At 49.0% G+C, this 18,267-nt stretch overlaps 2 protein-coding genes across 4 annotated transcripts in view; one reads left to right on the forward strand and one right to left on the reverse strand.

Moving 5' to 3' along the window:
- Nucleotides 1–4,437, reverse strand: part of LOC119956021 (protein-L-isoaspartate(D-aspartate) O-methyltransferase-like) — a 53,526-nt gene extending 49,089 nt beyond the window's left edge. The window contains exons 1-2 of one of the 3 annotated variants that reach the window (XM_038782764.1): nt 4,351–4,437; nt 1,022–1,146 (exon numbers count right to left, since the gene is read on the reverse strand). In XM_038782764.1, coding sequence (XP_038638692.1) covers nt 1,022–1,136 — 115 coding nt within the window. In that variant the 5' untranslated portion in view covers nt 1,137–1,146; nt 4,351–4,437. Of the gene's footprint in view, nt 1–1,021; nt 1,147–1,234; nt 1,515–3,616; nt 3,672–4,350 lie in introns of those variants that run through there. The other 2 variants (XM_038782745.1, XM_038782756.1) reach the window with 2 other exon arrangements.
- Nucleotides 3,678–17,813, forward strand: ccdc32 (coiled-coil domain containing 32). Its single transcript, XM_038782780.1, has 3 exons — nt 3,678–4,021; nt 5,956–6,112; nt 16,245–17,813. The coding sequence occupies exons 1-3, from the start codon at nt 3,769–3,771 to the stop codon at nt 16,387–16,389; spliced, it is 555 nt and encodes a 184-aa protein (XP_038638708.1). The 5' UTR covers nt 3,678–3,768; the 3' UTR covers nt 16,390–17,813.
- The last annotated feature ends 454 nt before the right edge of the window (nt 17,814–18,267 follow it).

Consider the following 18,267-nt stretch of genomic DNA (forward strand, 5'->3'; position numbering starts at 1 on the left):
GAAGAGGCGTCAGTAGAGGAGCTGAAAACAAAGTGGGAGGGGGAACTGGGGGAACAGATCGAAGACGGGACATGGGCTGATGCCCTGGAGAGGGTAAATTCTTCCTCCTCGTGTGCACGGCTTAGCCTCATTCAATTCAAGGTGCTGCATAGGGCCCACATGACTGGGACGAGGATGAGTAGGTTCTTTGGGGGTGAAGATAGGTGTGTCAGGTGCTCGGGGAGTCCAGCGAACCATGCCCATATGTTCTGGGCATGCCCGGCATTGGAGGAGTTCTGGAAGGGGGTGGCGAGGACGGTGTCAAATGTGGTGGGATCCAGGGTCAAGCCAGGATGGGGACTCGCGATCTTTGGGGTTGGGGTAGAGGCGGGAGTGCAGGAGGCGAAAGAGGCCGGTGTGCTGGCCTTTGCGTCCCTAGTAGCCCGGCGAAGGATTTTGCTACAATGGAAGGAAGCGAGGCCCCCAAGTGTGGAGACCTGGATCAATGACATGGCGGGCTTCATTAAGCTTGAGAAGGTCAAATTCGCCCTGAGGATCGGTGCAAGGGTTCTTTAAACGGTGGCAACCTTTCCTCGACTTTCTGGCTCAACGATAGGGTACTGGGACAGTAGCAGCAGCAACCGGTGGGTTGATTATGTTTGCTTATTTTATTTAAATTTGATTTATTTAATTTAATTTTATGGTTAAGTTCTCTTGTTTGGGGGGGGAAAAGAGTGTGATACATGTGATGTTACGGTTTGGGGGGAATTGTGGGTGGTATGGGGCTGTTAGTTGCATATTACTGCTTGTTGCTATACTTGTTATATTTTTATATTTTCTGTCAAAAATTCCAATAAAAATTATTTTTTTAAAAAAGACAGAAATAGATAGGTTCTTGATTAATAAGAGGGTCAGGGGTTATGGAGAGAAGGCAGGAGAATGGGGATGAGAAAAATATCAACCATGATTGAATGGCGGAGCAGATCCGATGGGCTGAATGGCCTAACTCTACCCCTATGTCTTATGGTCTTATGATACTCACTTCTAAGGTTCTGGACTAGCTGTGAGTGCGAGTTTCCAGAGGAAGTCCACGCCATAGTCCTCACAAGCAACACTCCTACTGGAAAAATAACCGAGAGCCTCAGCATGGTCAGCATATCCCTTAAACTGAACCAAAGCACAGTGATTAGCTCCAACATTAACTATCATTCAAACTAGAGATACACACATGCCCAGAGTTACACTCTCTCTCTACCTTTCTCTAGCCCCAAAGGGTTGTCAATGATCCATCGTTGAGTAAATTTAAGGCTGAGATTGACAGCTTTCTTAGTCTGTCAGGGGATCAAGAAACATGGGGAGTGGGTGGGAAAGTGTAGGGATCATGCTGATTGGCTGCAGGGGCTGAATGGTTAATTCCTGCTATTTCTTATCTGTCAGTCCCAATCTCCCTCTTTCAGTGTCTCAGTCTCCTTTTCTTTCTCCATCACCCTTCCTTTCCCTGTTTCTCTCTCTTTCCCTGCTTCTCTCTCACTCACACTCTCTTTCCCTGCTTCTCTCACTCACACACTCTCTCTTTCCCTATTTCTCTCACACTCACTCTCTTTCCCTATTTCTCTCACACACTCACTCTCTATCCCTATTTCTCTTACACACTCACTCTCTCTTTCCCTATTTCTCTCACACACACTCTCTTTCCCTATTTCTCTCACACACACTCTCTTTCCCTATTTCTCTCACACACTCACTCTTTCCCTATTTCTCTCACACACACTCACTCTTTCCCTATTTCTCTCACACACACTCACTCTTTCCCTATTTCTCTCACACACACTCACTCTTTCCCTATTTCTCTCACACACTCACTCTTTCCCTATTTCTCTCACACACACTCTTTCCCTATTTCTCTCACACACTCACTCTTTCCCTATTTCTCTCACACACTCACTCTTTCCCTATTTCTCTCACACTCACTCACTCTTTCCCTATTTATCTCACACACTCACTCTTTCCCTATTTCTCTCTCTCACTCACTCTTTCCCTATTTCTCTCTCTCACTCACTCTTTCCCTATTTCTCTCTCACACTCACTCTTTCCCTATTTCTCTCTCACACTCACTCTTTCCCTATTTCTCTCTCACTCACTCTCTTTCCCTATTTCTCTCTCACACTCACTCTCTTTCCCTATTTCTCTCTCACACTCACTCTCTTTCCCTATTTCTCTCTCACACTCACTCTCTTTCCCTATTTCTCTCTCACACTCACTCTCTTTCCCTATTTCTCTCTCACACTCACTCTCTTTCCCTATTTCTCTCTCACACTCACTCTCTTTCCCTATTTCTCTCTCACACTCACTCTTTCCCTATTTCTCTCACACGCTCACTCTCTTTCCCTATTTCTCACACACACTCACTCTCTCGTTCCCTATTTCTCTCTCACTCTTTCCCTATTTCTCTCACACACACTTTCCCTATTTCTCTCACACACACTTTCCCTATTTCTCTCACACACACTTTCCCTATTTCTCTCACACACACTTTCCCTATTTCTCTCACACTCACTCTCTCGTTCCCTATTTCTCTCACACACACTTTCCCTATTTCTCTCACACACTCACTCTCTCGTTCCCTATTTCTCTCACACACTTTCCCGATTTCTCTCACACACTTTCCCTATTTCTCTCACACATTTACTCTCTCTTTTCCTATTTCTCACACACTCACTCTCTTTTCCTGTTTCACTCACACTCACTCTTTTCCTGTTTCACTCACACTCTCTCTTTTCCTGTTTCACTCACACTCTCTCTTTTCCTGTTTCACTCACACTCACTTTTCCTGTTTCACTCACACTCACTTTTCCTGTTTCACTCACACTCACTTTTCCTGTTTCACTCACACACTCACTCTCTCTTTCCCTGTTTCACTCACACTCACTCCCTTTCCGTTTTTCTCTCACACTCACTCTTACCCTGTTTTTCTCTCACACTCACTCTTTCCCTTTTTTTCTCTCACACTTTCCCTGTTTTTCTCTCACACTCACTCTCTTTCCCCGTTTCTTTAACACTCACTCTCTTTCCCTGTTTCTTTCATGCACTCACTCTCTTTCCTTGTCTTTCTCACACTCACTCTCTACCTTCCCCTGTTTTTAATCTCACACACTCTCTACTTTCCTGTGTTTCTCTTACACTCACTCTCTCTTCCCGTTTTTCTCACACTCACTCTACCTTCCCCGTGTTTCTCTCACATTCCCTCTCTACCTTCCTGTTTCTCTCACACACTCCCGCTCTACCTTCCCGTTTCTCTCACACATTCCCTCTCTACTATCCCCTTTTTCTCTCACACACTCCCTCTCTCCCTTCCCCTGTTTCTCTCACACACACCCTCTCTACCTTCCCCTTTTTCTCTCACACTCCCTCCTTACCTTCCCGTTTCTCTCTCACTCCCTCTCTACCTTCCCGTTTCTCTCACACACTCGCTCGCTCTCTCTTCCCCTGTGTTTCTCTCACACTCACTCTCTCTTCCCCTGTGTTTCTCTCTCTCTCTCTCTCTCTCTTCCCCTGTGTTTCTCTCACACTCACTCTTCCCCTGTGTTTTTCTCTCTCTCTCTCTCTCTCTCTTCCCCTATGTTTCTCTCACACTCACTTCCTCTTGCCGTCGCGTTGTTATGACAGCCTCGGGGTGCGCGGGCTGAGTCCCGGATGGAGGGGGCGGGGCCTGGCCTGGCCGGGTCGCCCAGGGAGACGGGAGCCGGGCCTGAGGCGGCGACGGGGCCTGGGCAGCGCGGAGTGAGGGGGATGGATCTAGACGACATGGTGTCCGGCCAGGAGCTATGGGAGCGGATTTGCTCCGGGCTGGCGGCTCAGCCCAGGGACGGGAATGAAGCCCAGTCGCCGCCTGGAAGCTGCCGTCCGGAATCTTTCTGGGAGACGTTCAGCCCGGTCCCCGGGGAGGAGCCGGACATGGACTCGGGCAGCAGCAACGGGGATCCAGCCAGGGGCACTGCTTGGAGTCCCATGCCCGATTCGCAGCAATATTTAGCAGCATTGGGTAAGTGTGCGATTTAAAACTTTCTATTCCAGCCCGATGGGGGTAATTCAGAACACAGCCAGCAGCGCGGGTTCAATTCCCGTACCAGCCTCCCCGAACAGGCGCCGGAATGTGACGACTAGGGGCTTTTAGTAACTTAATTGAAGCCTACTCGTGACAATAAGAGATTATTATTATTATAACAGTCCGCTGACCAGGGGTCACTTGGGGACAGAGCGCAGTGAGTGGTCAGTCTAGCTGTCCAGCCAGTGATTAGCAACACAGTCAGCTGGCCATGTGCTCCCTGCTGTCTTCCCAGCAGGCAGACCCCCAAAACACAACACACTCACCGACAGACCCAATACTGGTCACACAGTCCCACATACTTCCGTGTACCTCCTGCACTGTGTGTGTTCCTCTGGTGCAGTCTGTGTACTGTTCTGCACTGTGTGTGTTTATCTGGTGCAGTCTATGTACTGTCCTGCACTGTGTACCGCCCTGCACTGTGTGTGTTTATCTGGTGCAGTCTGTGTACTGTCCTGCATTGTGTGTATTGTCCTGGCCCCTGTGTGTTTATCTGGTGCAGATTGTATACTATGAGACATAGGAGCAGAATTAGGCCACTCGGCCCATCGAGTCTGCTCCGTCATTCAATCATGGCTGATATTTTTCTCATTCCCATTCTCCTGCCTTCTCCCCATAACCCCTGATCCCCTTATTGATCAAAAACCTTTCTATCTGTGTCTTAAGACACTCAGTGATTTGGCCTCCACAGCCTTCTGTGGAGTTCCACGGATTCACCACCCTCTGGTTGAAGAAATTCCTCCTCATCTCTGTTTTAAAGGATCGTCCCTTTAGTCTGAGATTGTGTCCCCTGCTTCTAGTTTTTCCTACAAGTGGAAACATCTTCTCCACGTCCACTCTATCCAGGCCACGCAGTATCCTATAAATTTCAACAACATCCCCCCTCATCCTTCTGAACTCCGAGTACAGACCCAGAGTCCTCAACCGTTCCTCATACGACAAGCTCTTCATGTATTGCCCTGCACTGTGTTTGTTTATCTGGTGCAGACTGTGTACTGCCCTGCACTGTGTGTACTGTCCTGCACTGTGTGTGTTTATCTGGTGCAGTCTGTATTGTCCTGCACTGTAAGTGTTAATCTGGTGCACTGTGTGTACTGTCCGGCACTGTGCGTACTGTCCGGCACTGTGCGTACTGTCCGGCACTGTGCGTACTGTCCGGCACTGTGCGTACTGTCCGGCACTGTGCGTACTGTCCGGCACTGTGCGTACTGTCCTGGACTCGTGTGTTTATCTGGTGTCATCTATATTGTCCTGCACTGTATGTGTTAATCTGGTGCACTGCGTGTGCTGTCCTGCACTGTGTGTGTTTATCTGGTGCACACTGTGTACTGCCCTGCACTATATGTGTTTATCTGGTGCAGTATGTGTACTGTTTTGGACTGTGCGTTTTGGTAGTGCTGTATGTGTACTGTCCTAGACCATGGGCAGCACGGTAGCATAGTGGTTAGCACAAATGCTTCACAGCTCCAGGGTCCCAGGTTTGAATCCCGGCTTGGGTCACTGTCTGTGTGGAGTCTGCGCGTTCTCCCCGTGTGTGCGTGGGTTTCCTCCGGGTGCTCCGGTTTCCTCCCACAGTCCAAAGATGTGCAGGTTAGGTGGATTGGCCATGATAAATTGCCCTGAGTGTCCAAATTGCCCTTAGTGTTAGGTGGGGTTACTGGGTTATGGGGATAGGGTGGAGGTATGGGCTTGGGTAGGGTGCTCTTTCCAAGAGCCGGTGCAGACTCGATGGGCTGAATGACCTCCTGCACTGTAAATTCTATGTAATCTATGTAATATGTTTATCTGGTTCAGTATGTGTACTGTCCTGGACTGTGTTTTAGTGGTGCAGTCTGCATACTGTCCTAGACTGAGTCTGTATTTTCCTATAGAAAATCGCCTGCGAAAATTGAAGGGTCTGAATGAAGAACCAAGTTCAAAAGAAATGCTACTCAGCCTATCACAGACAAAGAAGGAATGTTGGGATCGGTTCCTGCATGAACAGTATGGATCTGATGTGTACAGCAATGGATACGAAATGGACCAAAGGTAATGTGTGGTCTGTAGTATGCTTGGGTTTACACCAGGTCTCAAAAAGCAGACAGTCTAATAACAATAGCCTGCACAAACATTGCTGCGAGCGTATTCTCCTGCTGGAGCCAATTGTATATTTTAGGGCAGCACGGTGGCACAGTGGCTAGCACTGTGACTTTATAGCGCCAGGGTCCCAGGTTCGATGCTGAAGAAGTTCATCCTAAACTCAGTCCTAAATCTACTTCCCCTTATTTTGAGGCTATGCCTCCTAGTTCTGCTTTCACCCGACAGTGGAAACAACCTGCCTGCATCTATTCTATCTATTCCCTTCATAATTTTATATGTTTCTATAAGATCCCTCCGCATCCTTCTAAATTCCAACGAGTACAGTCACAGTCTACTCAACCTCTCCTCGTAATCCAACCCCTTCAGATCTGGGATTAACCTAGTGAATCTCCTCTGCACACGCTCCAGCGCCAGTACGTCCTTTCTCAGGTAAGGAGACCAAAACAGAACACAATACTCCAGATGTGGCCTCACTAACACCTTATACAATTGCAGCATAACCTCCCTAGTCTTAAACTCCATCCCTCTAGCAATGAAGGACAAAATTCCATTTGCCGCCTTGATCACCTGTAAACCAAATTTTTGCGACTCATGCACTAGCACACCCAGGTCTCTCTGCACAGCAGCATGTTTTAATATTTTATTATTTAAATAATAATCCCTTTTGCTGTTATTTCCACCAAAATGGATAACCTCACATTTGTCAACATTGTATTCCATCTGCCAAACCCTAGCCCATTCACTTAACCTATCCAAATCCCTCTGCAGACTTCCAGTATCCTCTGCACTTTTTGCTTTACCACTTATCTTAGTGTCGTCTGCAAACTTGGACACATTGCCCTTTGTCCCCCCAACTCCAAATCATCTTTGTAAATTGTGAACAATTGTGGGCCCAACACTGATCCCTGAGGGACACCACTAGCCACTGATTGTCAACCAGAGAAACACTCATTAATCCCCACACTTTGCTTTCTATTAATTAACCAATCCTCTATCCATGCTACTACGTTACCCTTAATGCCATGCATCTTTATCTTATGCAGCAATTATACGGAGAGTGGAGAATCTGCACCATTGGCGCGGTAGGGGGCGGCTCTACGGGGCACACCCGGCGATTCTCTACCCAGGATGGGCCGAGGGGCCATATAAAAATACCCGAATCCCACCGGCGCCGTTCTAACCTGGTCTTACCCGGCGGGACCTCGACATGGAAGTATCCGGGGACGGCCTGTGGGGGAGGGGGTCTGACCCCGGGGGGGTGCCTCCGCTGTGGCCTGGCCCGCGATCGGGGCCCACCGATCGGCGGGCCGGCCTCTCGGGCTGGGGGCCTCCTTTGTTCCGCGCCAGCCCATGTACCCCTACGCCATGTTGCGTCGGGCCGGCGCTAAGAAGGGAGACACCGCGCATGCGCGGAAATCGTGCTGGTCCCACTGCGCATGCACAGACCTGCGGCGCTCATCTGACGTCAGTATCGGCACCTGGAGCGGCGTGGGTCGCTCCAGGGCCGTGCTGACCCCCTGTAGGGGTCAGAATTGCTGCTCCTGAGGCCATGTTGACGCCGTCGAGAAATGCAACGGCGTTTACAACGGCGGCAATACTTGGCCTCACGATCAGAAAATCCCGCCCAATGTTCCTGATGGTGGGGAAAGTCCAGAACTAGGGGTCATAGTTTGAAATTTCTTCACCCAAAGAATGGTGAATCTATGGAATTTGCTACCACAGAAAGTAGTTGAGGCCAAAACATTGTGTAATTTGAAGAAAGAATTAGATATAGCTCTTGGGGCTAAAGGGATCAAGGGATATGGGGGGAAGGCAGGATCAGAGTATTGAATATGATGATTAGCCATGATCGTAATGAATGGCTGAGTAGCCTCAAAGGGTGGAATGGCCTCCTCCTACTTCTCCTTTCTATGTTTCTATATGTAAACACATACTCGGGTATAACACACACGCAGATATGTATGCACACATGCAGGTATATATGCACACACTCGGGTATATATGGAATGGCACTCAGGTATACATGGAATCGCACTCGGATACACATGGAATCACACTCGGGTACACATGGAATCGCACTCGGGTACACATGGAATCGCACTCGGGTACACATGGAATCGCACTCGGGTACACATGGAATCGCACTCGGGTACACATGGAATCGCACTCGGGTACACATGGAATCGCACTCGGGTACACATGGAATCGCACTCGGGTACACTGGAATCGCACTCGGGTACACATGGAATCGCACTCGGGTACACATGGAATCGCACTCGGGTACACATGGAATCGCACTCGGGTACACATGGAATCGCACTCGGGTACACATGGAATCACACTCGGGTACACATGGAATCGCACTCGGGTACACATGGAATCGCACTTGGGTATATATGCACACACTGAGGTATCTATGTAATCTGACACATATATATGCACACAGGCCTGTATGCAGACACTTGGGTATATATGTAATCACACACTCGGATATAGATCATAGATCATTGAATTCACAGTGCAGAAGGAGGCCATTCAGCCCATCAAGTCTGCACAAGCCCTTGGCAAGAGCACCCCACTCAATCCCCACGCCTCCACCCCATCCCCTTTATCCCCGTAACCCACCTAACCTTTTTTTTATTATAAATTTAGAGTACCCAATTCATTTTCTCTAATTAAGGGGCAATTTTGCGAGTTCAATCCACCTACTTCACACATCTTTGGGTTGCGGGAGCGAAACCCGCGCAAACATGGGAAGAATGTGCAAACTCCACACAGACCGTGACCCAGAGCCGGGATCGAACCTGGGACCTCGGCGCCGTGCCAAACATTCTTTTGGACACTAAGAGTAATTTATCATGGCCAATCAACCTAACCTGCACATCTTTGGACTGACTGTGGGAGAAACCGAAGCACCCGGAGGAAACCCACGCAGACACGGGGAGAACGTGCAGACTCCGCACAGACAGTGACCCAGCAGGGAATTGAATCTGGGACCCTGGCGCTGTAAAGCCACAGTGCTACCCACTTGTGCTACTGTGCTGCCACCAAGTAGGGTGCTCTTGAGGTGTAGGTACACCCATGCAGACATGGGGAGAAAGTGTAAACTCCACACAGACAGTTACCCAAGGCTGGAATCGAACCCAGGTTCCTGGAGCTGTGAGGGAGCAGCACTAACCACTATGCCACCCAACATCTTGTAAATGGTACACATGACTGCCACTGTTTGTCGGTCATGGAGGGTTTGAATGTTTGTGGAAGGGGAAGCAATCAAGTGGGCTGCTTTGTCCTGGATGGTGTCGAGCTTTTTGAGTGTTGTTGGAGCTGCACTCATCCAGGCAAGTAGGGAGTATTGCATTACACTCCTGACTTGTGCCTTGTAGATGTTGATCAGGCTTTGGGGGGGGTCAGGTGATGAATTACTCATTTGTCCTGTCTTCACATTGAGGATACACAACATTGTGTTGTGTGGCACTAGCATCATGCTGAATGGGATAGATTCCAAACAGATCTATCAACTCAAGACTGGGCATCCATGAGATGATGTGGGCCCATCAGCAGCAGCAGAATTGTATTCAGCCACTATCTGTAACCTCATGGCCCGGCATATCCCCCACTCTACCATTACCACCAAGCCAGGGGATCAACCCTGGTTCAATGAAGATGGCAGGAGAGCATGCCAGGAGCAACATCAGGCATACTGAAAAATGAGGTATCAACCTGGTGAAGCTACAACACAGGATTACTTGCATGCCAAACAACATAAGCATAAACTCTGCAGTCCTGCCACATCCAACCATGAATGGTGGTGGACAATTAAACAACTCACTAGAGGAGGGGGCTCCACAAATATCCCCAACCTCAATGATGGAAGAGTCCAACAAATCAGTGGAAAAGGCAATCTGAAGCATTTGTAATGGTTTTCAACCAGACGTGCAGAATGGATGATCCATCTCAGTCTCCTCTGTAGGTCCTCAACATCACAGACGACAGTCTTCAGCCAATTAGATTCTCCCCACGACTGAAGGCATTGGATACTGCCAAGTCTATGGGTCCTGACAATATTCCAATAGTATTGAAGACTTGTGCTCCAGAACTTGCTGCACCCCTAAGACGAGCTGTTCCAGTATACCTACAACACTGGCATTCACCCAGCAATGTGGAAAATTACCCAGGCATGTCCTGTACGCAAAAAGCAGGACAAATCCAACCTGGTCAATTACTGCCCTGTCACAGTAAAGTGATGGATGGAGTCATTAACAGTGCTATTAAGCAGTACTTACTAAGCAATAACCTGCTTACTGACGCCCAGTTTGGATTCCTCCAGGGTCACTCAGCTCCTGACCTCATTACAGCCTTGATTCAAAGATGGACAAAAGAGCTGAACCTCAGAAGTGAAGTGACAGTGACAGTGTTTAATATAAAGGCAGCATTTTACTGAGTGTGGCATCAAGGAGTCCTAGCAAAACTGGAGTCAGTGGGAATCAGGGGGGAACCTCTCCACTGGTTGGAGTCATATCTAGCACAAAGGAAGATGTTTCTGGTTGTTCAAGGTCAATCATCTCAGTCCTGAGACATCACTGCAGGAGTTCCTCAGGGGAGTGTCCTAAGCTCAACCACCTTCAGCTGCTTCATCAATTACCTTCCTTCCAACATAAAGTTAGATGTTGGGATGGTCTCTGTGACTAAACAATGTTCAACACCATTTACGACTCCTGAGGTACTGAAGCAGTCGATGTTCAAATGCAGCAAACCTGAATAATATCCAGACTTGGGCTGACAAGTGACAAGTAACATTCACGCCACACAAGTGCCAGGTAATGACCATCTCTAATAAGAGAGAATCAAACCATCAACCGTTGACATTCAATGGCATTACCACCACTGAATCCCCGCCCCTATCAACATCCTGGTAGTACCATTGATCAGAAAATGAACTGTTCTAACCATATAAATACTGTGGCCACAAGAGTAGGTCAGAGATTAGTAATGCTATAGTGAGTAACTCCCTCCTGACTCCCCAAAGCCTGCCCACAATCTATGAGGCCAAGTCAGGAGTGCAATGGAATACTTGCAGCTCACTCAAGAAGCTCAACACCATCCAGGACAAAGCAGCCCGTTTGATTGCTTCCCCTTCCGCAGCACGGTAGCATGGTGGTTAGCATAAATGCTTCACAGCTCCAGGGTCCCAGGTTCAATTCCCGGCTGGGTCACTGTCTGTGCGGAGTCTGCACGTCCTCCCCGTGTGTGCGTGAGTTTCCTCCGGGTGCTCCGGTTTCCTCCCACAGTCCAAAGATGTGCGGGTTAGGTGGATTGGGGGGGGGGGGGGGGGGGGGTACTGGTATAGGGTGGATACGTTAGGCTTGAGTAGGGGGTGATCATTGCTCGGCACAACATCGAGGGCCGAAGGGCCTGTTCTGTGCTGTACTGTTCTATGTCTATGTTAAAAAATATTCATTCCCTCCATCACCAACGCACAGTAGCAGCAGTGTGTACCATCTACAAGATGCACTGTAGAAACTCACCAAAGTTCCTTAGGCTGCACTTTCCAAACCCCGACGACTACCATCTAGAAGGACAGGAGCAGCAGATACATAGGAACACCACCAACTGGAAGTTCTCCTCCAAGTCACTCACCATCCTGACTTGGAAATCGATCGCCATTCCTTCATAGTCGCTGGGTCAAAATCCTGGAACTCCCTCCCTAATAGCACAGTGGGTGTATCTACACCACATGGACTATAGCAGTTCAAGAAGGCTGCTCACCACCACCTTCTCAGGGGCAATGAGGAATGGGCAACAAGTGTTGGTCTAGCCAGCGAAGCCCACATCCAATATAAAGACATTTTTAAAAACACACTCGAGCATACATGTAAACACACAAACATACTGATATACATGCACACACTGAGGTATATATGTCAACACACACGGATATTTTAGCGCACACGCAGGTATATATGTAAGCACACACATTCAGATATATATGTACGCACTGAGGTAAATATGTAAATACACGGATATGTACACACACTCAGCTATAGATATATGTATACAAACACATTGTAATGCACACACTCGGGTATATATGTAAACACACAGATATATACACATATGCACTCGGGTATAAATCTATACACACACTCCGCTACAGATGTAAACACAGGCAGATATATATGTACACAGGTATATATGTAAACCAAGATACAAATGATTATGCAGGCATTCAGGGCTACATGTAAATACATACAGATAAAGATGCACGCACTCCAGCATATAGATAAACATGCACATGGGTATATAGGGACAGATTCGGGTATATATGTAAACAAACACACACACACACTGATATATATGGACACACTCCGCTATATATGTAAACGCACACACAGGGATATATATGCACACACTCCAGTAACAAACACGCACACACCGAAAAGTAGGCATATACCCATGTATGTGCAAATGCACCATCTCAGGTATATATGTAAGCACACAAACACATACATATGCACACACTTGGATATACATGGGGCTCAGTTAGTTCATTTGGCTGTTTCGTGATGTGAAGCAATGGCAACAGCATGGGTTCAATTCCTGTACTGGCTGAGGTTATTCCCCACCATCTCAACCTTGCCTGAGATGTGGTGACCCTCAGGTTAAATCACCACCAGTCGGCTCTCAAAGGGGGAGCAGCCTATGGTCCTTTGGGACTATGGCAACTTTCATTTTCATATATGTAAACATGCACTCACAGATATATGGGCAAACACTCGGGTATATATGTAAACTTATGGATGCTCATGTCTATATGTTTTTTTTAATAATTTTTATTGGAATTTTTTACAGAAAATATAAAAATATAACAACAAGTATAGCAACAAGCAGTAATATGCAACTAACAGCCCCATAACACCCACAATTCCCCCCATACCGTAACATCACATGTATCACACCCCCCCCACCCCCCAACAAGAGAACTTAACCATAAACTAAAATTAAATAAATCAAATTTAAATAAAATAAGCAAACATATTCAACGCCCCCCCCCCCCCCCCCCCCCCCCCCCCCCCGGGTTGCTGCTGCTACTGTCCCAGTACCCTATCGTTGAGCCAGAAAGTCGAGGAAAGGTTGCCACCGTTTAAAGAACCCTTGCACCGATCCTCTCAGGGCGAATTTAACCTTCTCAAGCTTAATGAAGCCCGCCATGCATTGAGCCAGGTCTCCACGCTTGGGGGCCTCGCGTCCTTCCACTGTAGCAAAATCCTTCGCCGGGTTACTAGGGACGCAAAGGCCAGCACACCGGCCTCTTTCGCCTCCTGCACTCCCGGCTCTACCCCAACCCTAAAGATCGCGAGTCCCCATCCTGGCTTGACCCTGGATCCCACCACCCTTGACACCGTCCTCGCCACCCCCTTCCAGAACTCCTCCAATGCCGGGCATGCCCAGAACATATGGGCATGGTTCGCTGGACTCCCCGAGCACCTGACACACCTATCTTCACCCCCAAAGAACCTACTCATCCTCGTCCCAGTCATGTGGGCCCTATGCAGCACCTTGAATTGGATGAGGCTAAGCTGCGCACACGAGGAGGAAGAATTTACCCTCGCCAGGGCATCAGCCCATGTCCCGTCTTCGATCTGTTCGCCCAGTTCCCCCTCCCACTTCGTTTTCAGCTCCTCTACTGACGCCTCTTCCACCTCCTGCATAACCTTGTAGATATCAGATATCTTCCCCTCTCCGACCCAGACCCCCGAAAGCACCCTGTCACTCACCCCCCTCGCGGGAAGCGAAGGGAATCCCTCCACCTGCCGTCTAGCAAATGCCTTTACCTGCAGATATCTAAACATGTTTCCCGGCGGGAGCCCAAATTTCTCCTCCAACTCCCCCAGGCTCGCAAACCTTCCGTCGATAAACAGGTCCCTCAGCTGTCTAATGCCCGCTCTATACCATCCCCGAAATCCCCCATCCATGTTCCCCGGGAAGAACCTATGGTTCCCCCTTAACGGAGCCTCCATCGAGCCCCCCCGCTTCTCCCCTATGTCGTCTCCACTGCCCCCAAATCTTGAGGGTAGCCGCCACCACCGGACTCATGGTATACCTCGTGGGAGGGAGCGGCCACGGCGCCGTTACCAGGGCCCCCAGGCTTGTATCCCCACAGGACGCTCTCTCCATCCGTTTCCATGCTGCCCTCTCCCCCTCCATCACCCACTTACGCACCATCGACACGTTGGCCGCCCAATAGTACCCCGAGAGGTTGGGCAACGCCAGCCGCCCCCCCATCTCTACCCCGCTCCAAGAAGACCCTCTTCACCCTCGGGGTGCCATGCACCCAAACAAATCCCATGATGCTGCTGGTCACCCTTTTAAAAAAGGCCCTAGGGATAAAGATGGGCAAGCACTGGAAGAGGAACAAGAACCTCGGGAGAACCATCATTTTGACGGATTGCACTCTGCCCACCAGCGATAGCGGCACCATGTCCCACCTTTTAAATTCCTCCTCCATCTGTTCCACTAGTCTGGTGAAGTTAAGTTTATGAAGAGCCCCCCAACTCCTGGCCACCTGCACCCCCAGGTACCTGAAACTCTTCACTGCCCTCCTGAAGGGGAGCCTCCCAATTCCCTCCTCCTGATCTCCCGGGTGCACTACAAATACCTCGCTCTTTCCTAAGTTTAGCTTATAGCCAGAGAAGTCCCCAAATTCCGCTAACAGCTCCATCACCCCCGGCATTCCCCCCCTGGGTCCGCCACATATAACAGCAGGTCGGCCGCATACAGCGATACCCGGTGCTCCTCCCCACCCCGCACCAGACCCCTCCACTTCCCTGACTCCCTCAACGCCATGGCCAGCGGTTCAATCGCCAGTGCAAAGAGCAGGGGGGACAGGGGACACCCCTGCCTGGTCCCACGATAAAGCCTAAAATACTCCGATCTCCTTCCATTTGTGACTACACTCGCCATCGGCGCCGCGTAAAGCAGCCTCACCCATTTGATGAATCCCTCCCCAAATCCAAACCTCTCCAGCACCTCCCACAGGTACCCCCACTCAACTCTATCAAACGCTTTCTCTGCGTCCAGCGCCACCACTATCTCCGCCTCCCCCTCCACTGCCGGCATCATGATAACATTGAGCAGTCTCCGCACATTCGTGTTGAGCTGCCGCCCCTTGACAAATCCTGTCTGATCTTCATGAATTACCTCTGGCACACAATCCTCTATCCTGGTAGCCAGGATCTTCGCCAGCAACTTAGCGTCTACGTTAAGGAGCGAGATAGGCCTATATGATCCGCACAGCAAGGGGTCCTTATCCCGTTTTAGGATCAAAGAGATCAGTGCCCGCGACATCGTCGGGGGCAAAGCCCCCCCCCCCTCCCACGCCTCATTGAAAGTTCGCACCAGCAGGGGACCCACCAGGTCCGCATATTTTTTGTAAAATTCTGCCGGGAACCCGTCCGGCCCCAGGGCCTTACCTGACTGCATTTGCCCGATCCCCCTGACTAGCTCCTCCAACTCTATCGGCGCCCCCAGCCACTCTACCAGCCTCTCTTGAACCCTTGGGAAACATAGCCTGTTCATGAAGCTCTCCATCCCCTCTCTCCCCCTCGGAAGTTCCGACCGGTACAATCCCTCGTAAAAGTCCCTAAAGACCCCGTTTACTTCTGTCCCCTTCTGCACTACATTTCCACCCCCATCGTTCACTCCCCCAATTTCCTTCACTCCCCCAATTTTCATGTCTATATGTTAATATATGTAAATACATGTATATATGTAAACACGGATATATAGGCAAACACTCTGGTATATATGTAAACACACAATCAGGTATATATATTTAAACATAAACAAATACAAATATACCTGATGAGCAGTTTTAAAGCCCTGTGGGCACAGGACTGAAACACATCGCTGTGAGTACTGGATCTCCAGAATTAGCTCTGGTCTGTCCAGCCCCATTTAACTATCGCTTTGTTTGTGATTCCATTTGGTATGAAAAGGTTCTCGGTCTGTGGCACTCGCTGTACGTTTACAAAGTCCTGCCTGTATTCATTCCAATCTGTAACCATCTCCTTTGTTGATCCAGCGCCATTGACCATTTCAAGAGGTGGCTTCAGCCAGAGAGAGTTCCGCTCAGTTCCGAGGAAGTTCAATATCTGATCAACCTTGAAGGGCAATCTGCCAGCCAAGAAGAACTGGACAACGAGAGCTGCTCGGCCTGTGAGCAGTGACTACCTGTACCACCCTTGTGTCCTGCTAAAACTCCCAGTTGGGCAGGATCCGGCTGAGTGCCTCCCATCACCCAAACACTGAGTAGTCGAGCCGCTTAATGTGACATTTAGTGCCAGCTGGAAGGGTGAAATATGAACCTCGATGATCTCAACAGCTAAATCCAGTACTCTAATGTTGTCTTGTGTGTATTTTAAAATGGTGACACCCCAGGAATCTTCTCGGGTCTTCTTGTAGTCCACTGTAACCAACAGCAATCATCTTGACCTGTGAAAACCAGCAATCCAGCGGAGCTGGAGAGATCTGGAGCACATTCCTGACAAGGAAGAGCGGCTCAGTGTTCCCTAAGCAGATGATCTGTGTTCCCTTCAGCACGTTAATGGACCTGTACTATCGAGAATTACAGGCTGCTCTTTGTCAAGAGGTTTGCACTCAAAAACAAGCCATCATGTGTTTCACCAATCGCAATACTTATTCAACAGCACATTTTCTCTCTGCTCCTCAGCGACAGTGTCTAAATTGTGGCAGGTTCGAACTAGAAGCTGACAGTCTCCCATCAGCCGATCACAGCTCTCATGTGCTTGCACGTCTCTGTTTCAGAATACAGAACAAATTAAAACTCTGCAGAGGTTTCCTTTGTTTCCTTTGTTAGTGATCACAGCGGCCCCATGACACTCTGGCCATGAGGGTGACCCTTCACACTGGATCAGGCTGCACTTTTCCTGCAGTGTGAGCAGAGCTGTCCACTCCGTCCCTCATTGTCGGGAACTTGGGCAAGCCACGGGGAAGTGGGAGCGGGAACCCCTATTCCCAATCTTTTTATCCTTCATTGTGTAAATATGGCTCTATAATCATTTCACAGCCCAGCAAAACCCAGCCATTCTTCCTTGCTCACCTATCACACACTTGCCATTTTTATTAGTCAAGAAAGCAAACCCTCCCCAGGCCGAGGCAGAAGACGTTTTGTCATGCTCCAATCTCAGTCCTGGCGGCTGCCAGCTAATTCAGCACAGACTGCACATTAAACCCAGCTCTTCAGGGTGTGTGTGTTACACAGGCCATTGAATCGTCCTGACAGCCACAACATCTTGCAGCACAGGAGGAGGCTAATCGGCCCATCCGGTCTGTGCTGAAATTAATCCCAGCATCCTGTTCTCCCCATAGTGGAACCATAGATTAACATTTTATTATTTGACCTTGTCTCACGCTATCCTGTTAGAATTTTTCAACATTTTTGGCAATTCTGACCTGTTGAATTGCCCTACAAAATGTATCGAGCACTGACTGTAGGTAAATGCGTCTCCATGTAGATTTGTGCCTTGATTTGAGGGACCCTGCAGTCGCATCACTCCACGTGTAGCTGTGCTGCCCCGCCTGTGACATAATATAGGCTTCGCCGAATACAAAATAAAATCAATACAAAATGCTATTTTGGCAGCATCTGTGGAAAGAGAAACAGAGTTGACGAGAGGGAATTGACAGTAGGGTGGGAAAAGGACAGAGAATTTATTCTCCTTTTCGTTAACTCTTTGCTTGGAGTTTATATGAATAATTATTTGGTCCTGCAATATCGGATTGAAAGCCTGAATTACGTCTCCTAAATGACAGATGGGAACTGAACTGTAGCCCTAAGTGTGAGCCTTCAGGACAGAAGAAGTTGAATTGAAAGAGTAGTGAGTTCCGAGGGGTGGAGTGAATAGGAACGTGCTGCATGCCTCGGTTGAGGTGTTCTGAAATCACTGCCTGAAAGGGTGGTAGGGTCAGAAACCCTCACAGCATTGAAAAAGGACTTGTAAAGGGCAGCACGGTAGCACAAGTGGCTAGCTCTGTGGCTTCACAACATCAGGGTCCCAGGTTCGATTCCCCGCTGGGTCACTGTC

Source organism: Scyliorhinus canicula, chromosome 2 (assembly GCF_902713615.1).
Source record: "Scyliorhinus canicula chromosome 2, sScyCan1.1, whole genome shotgun sequence".
Classification (NCBI taxonomy): domain Eukaryota; kingdom Metazoa; phylum Chordata; class Chondrichthyes; order Carcharhiniformes; family Scyliorhinidae; genus Scyliorhinus; species Scyliorhinus canicula.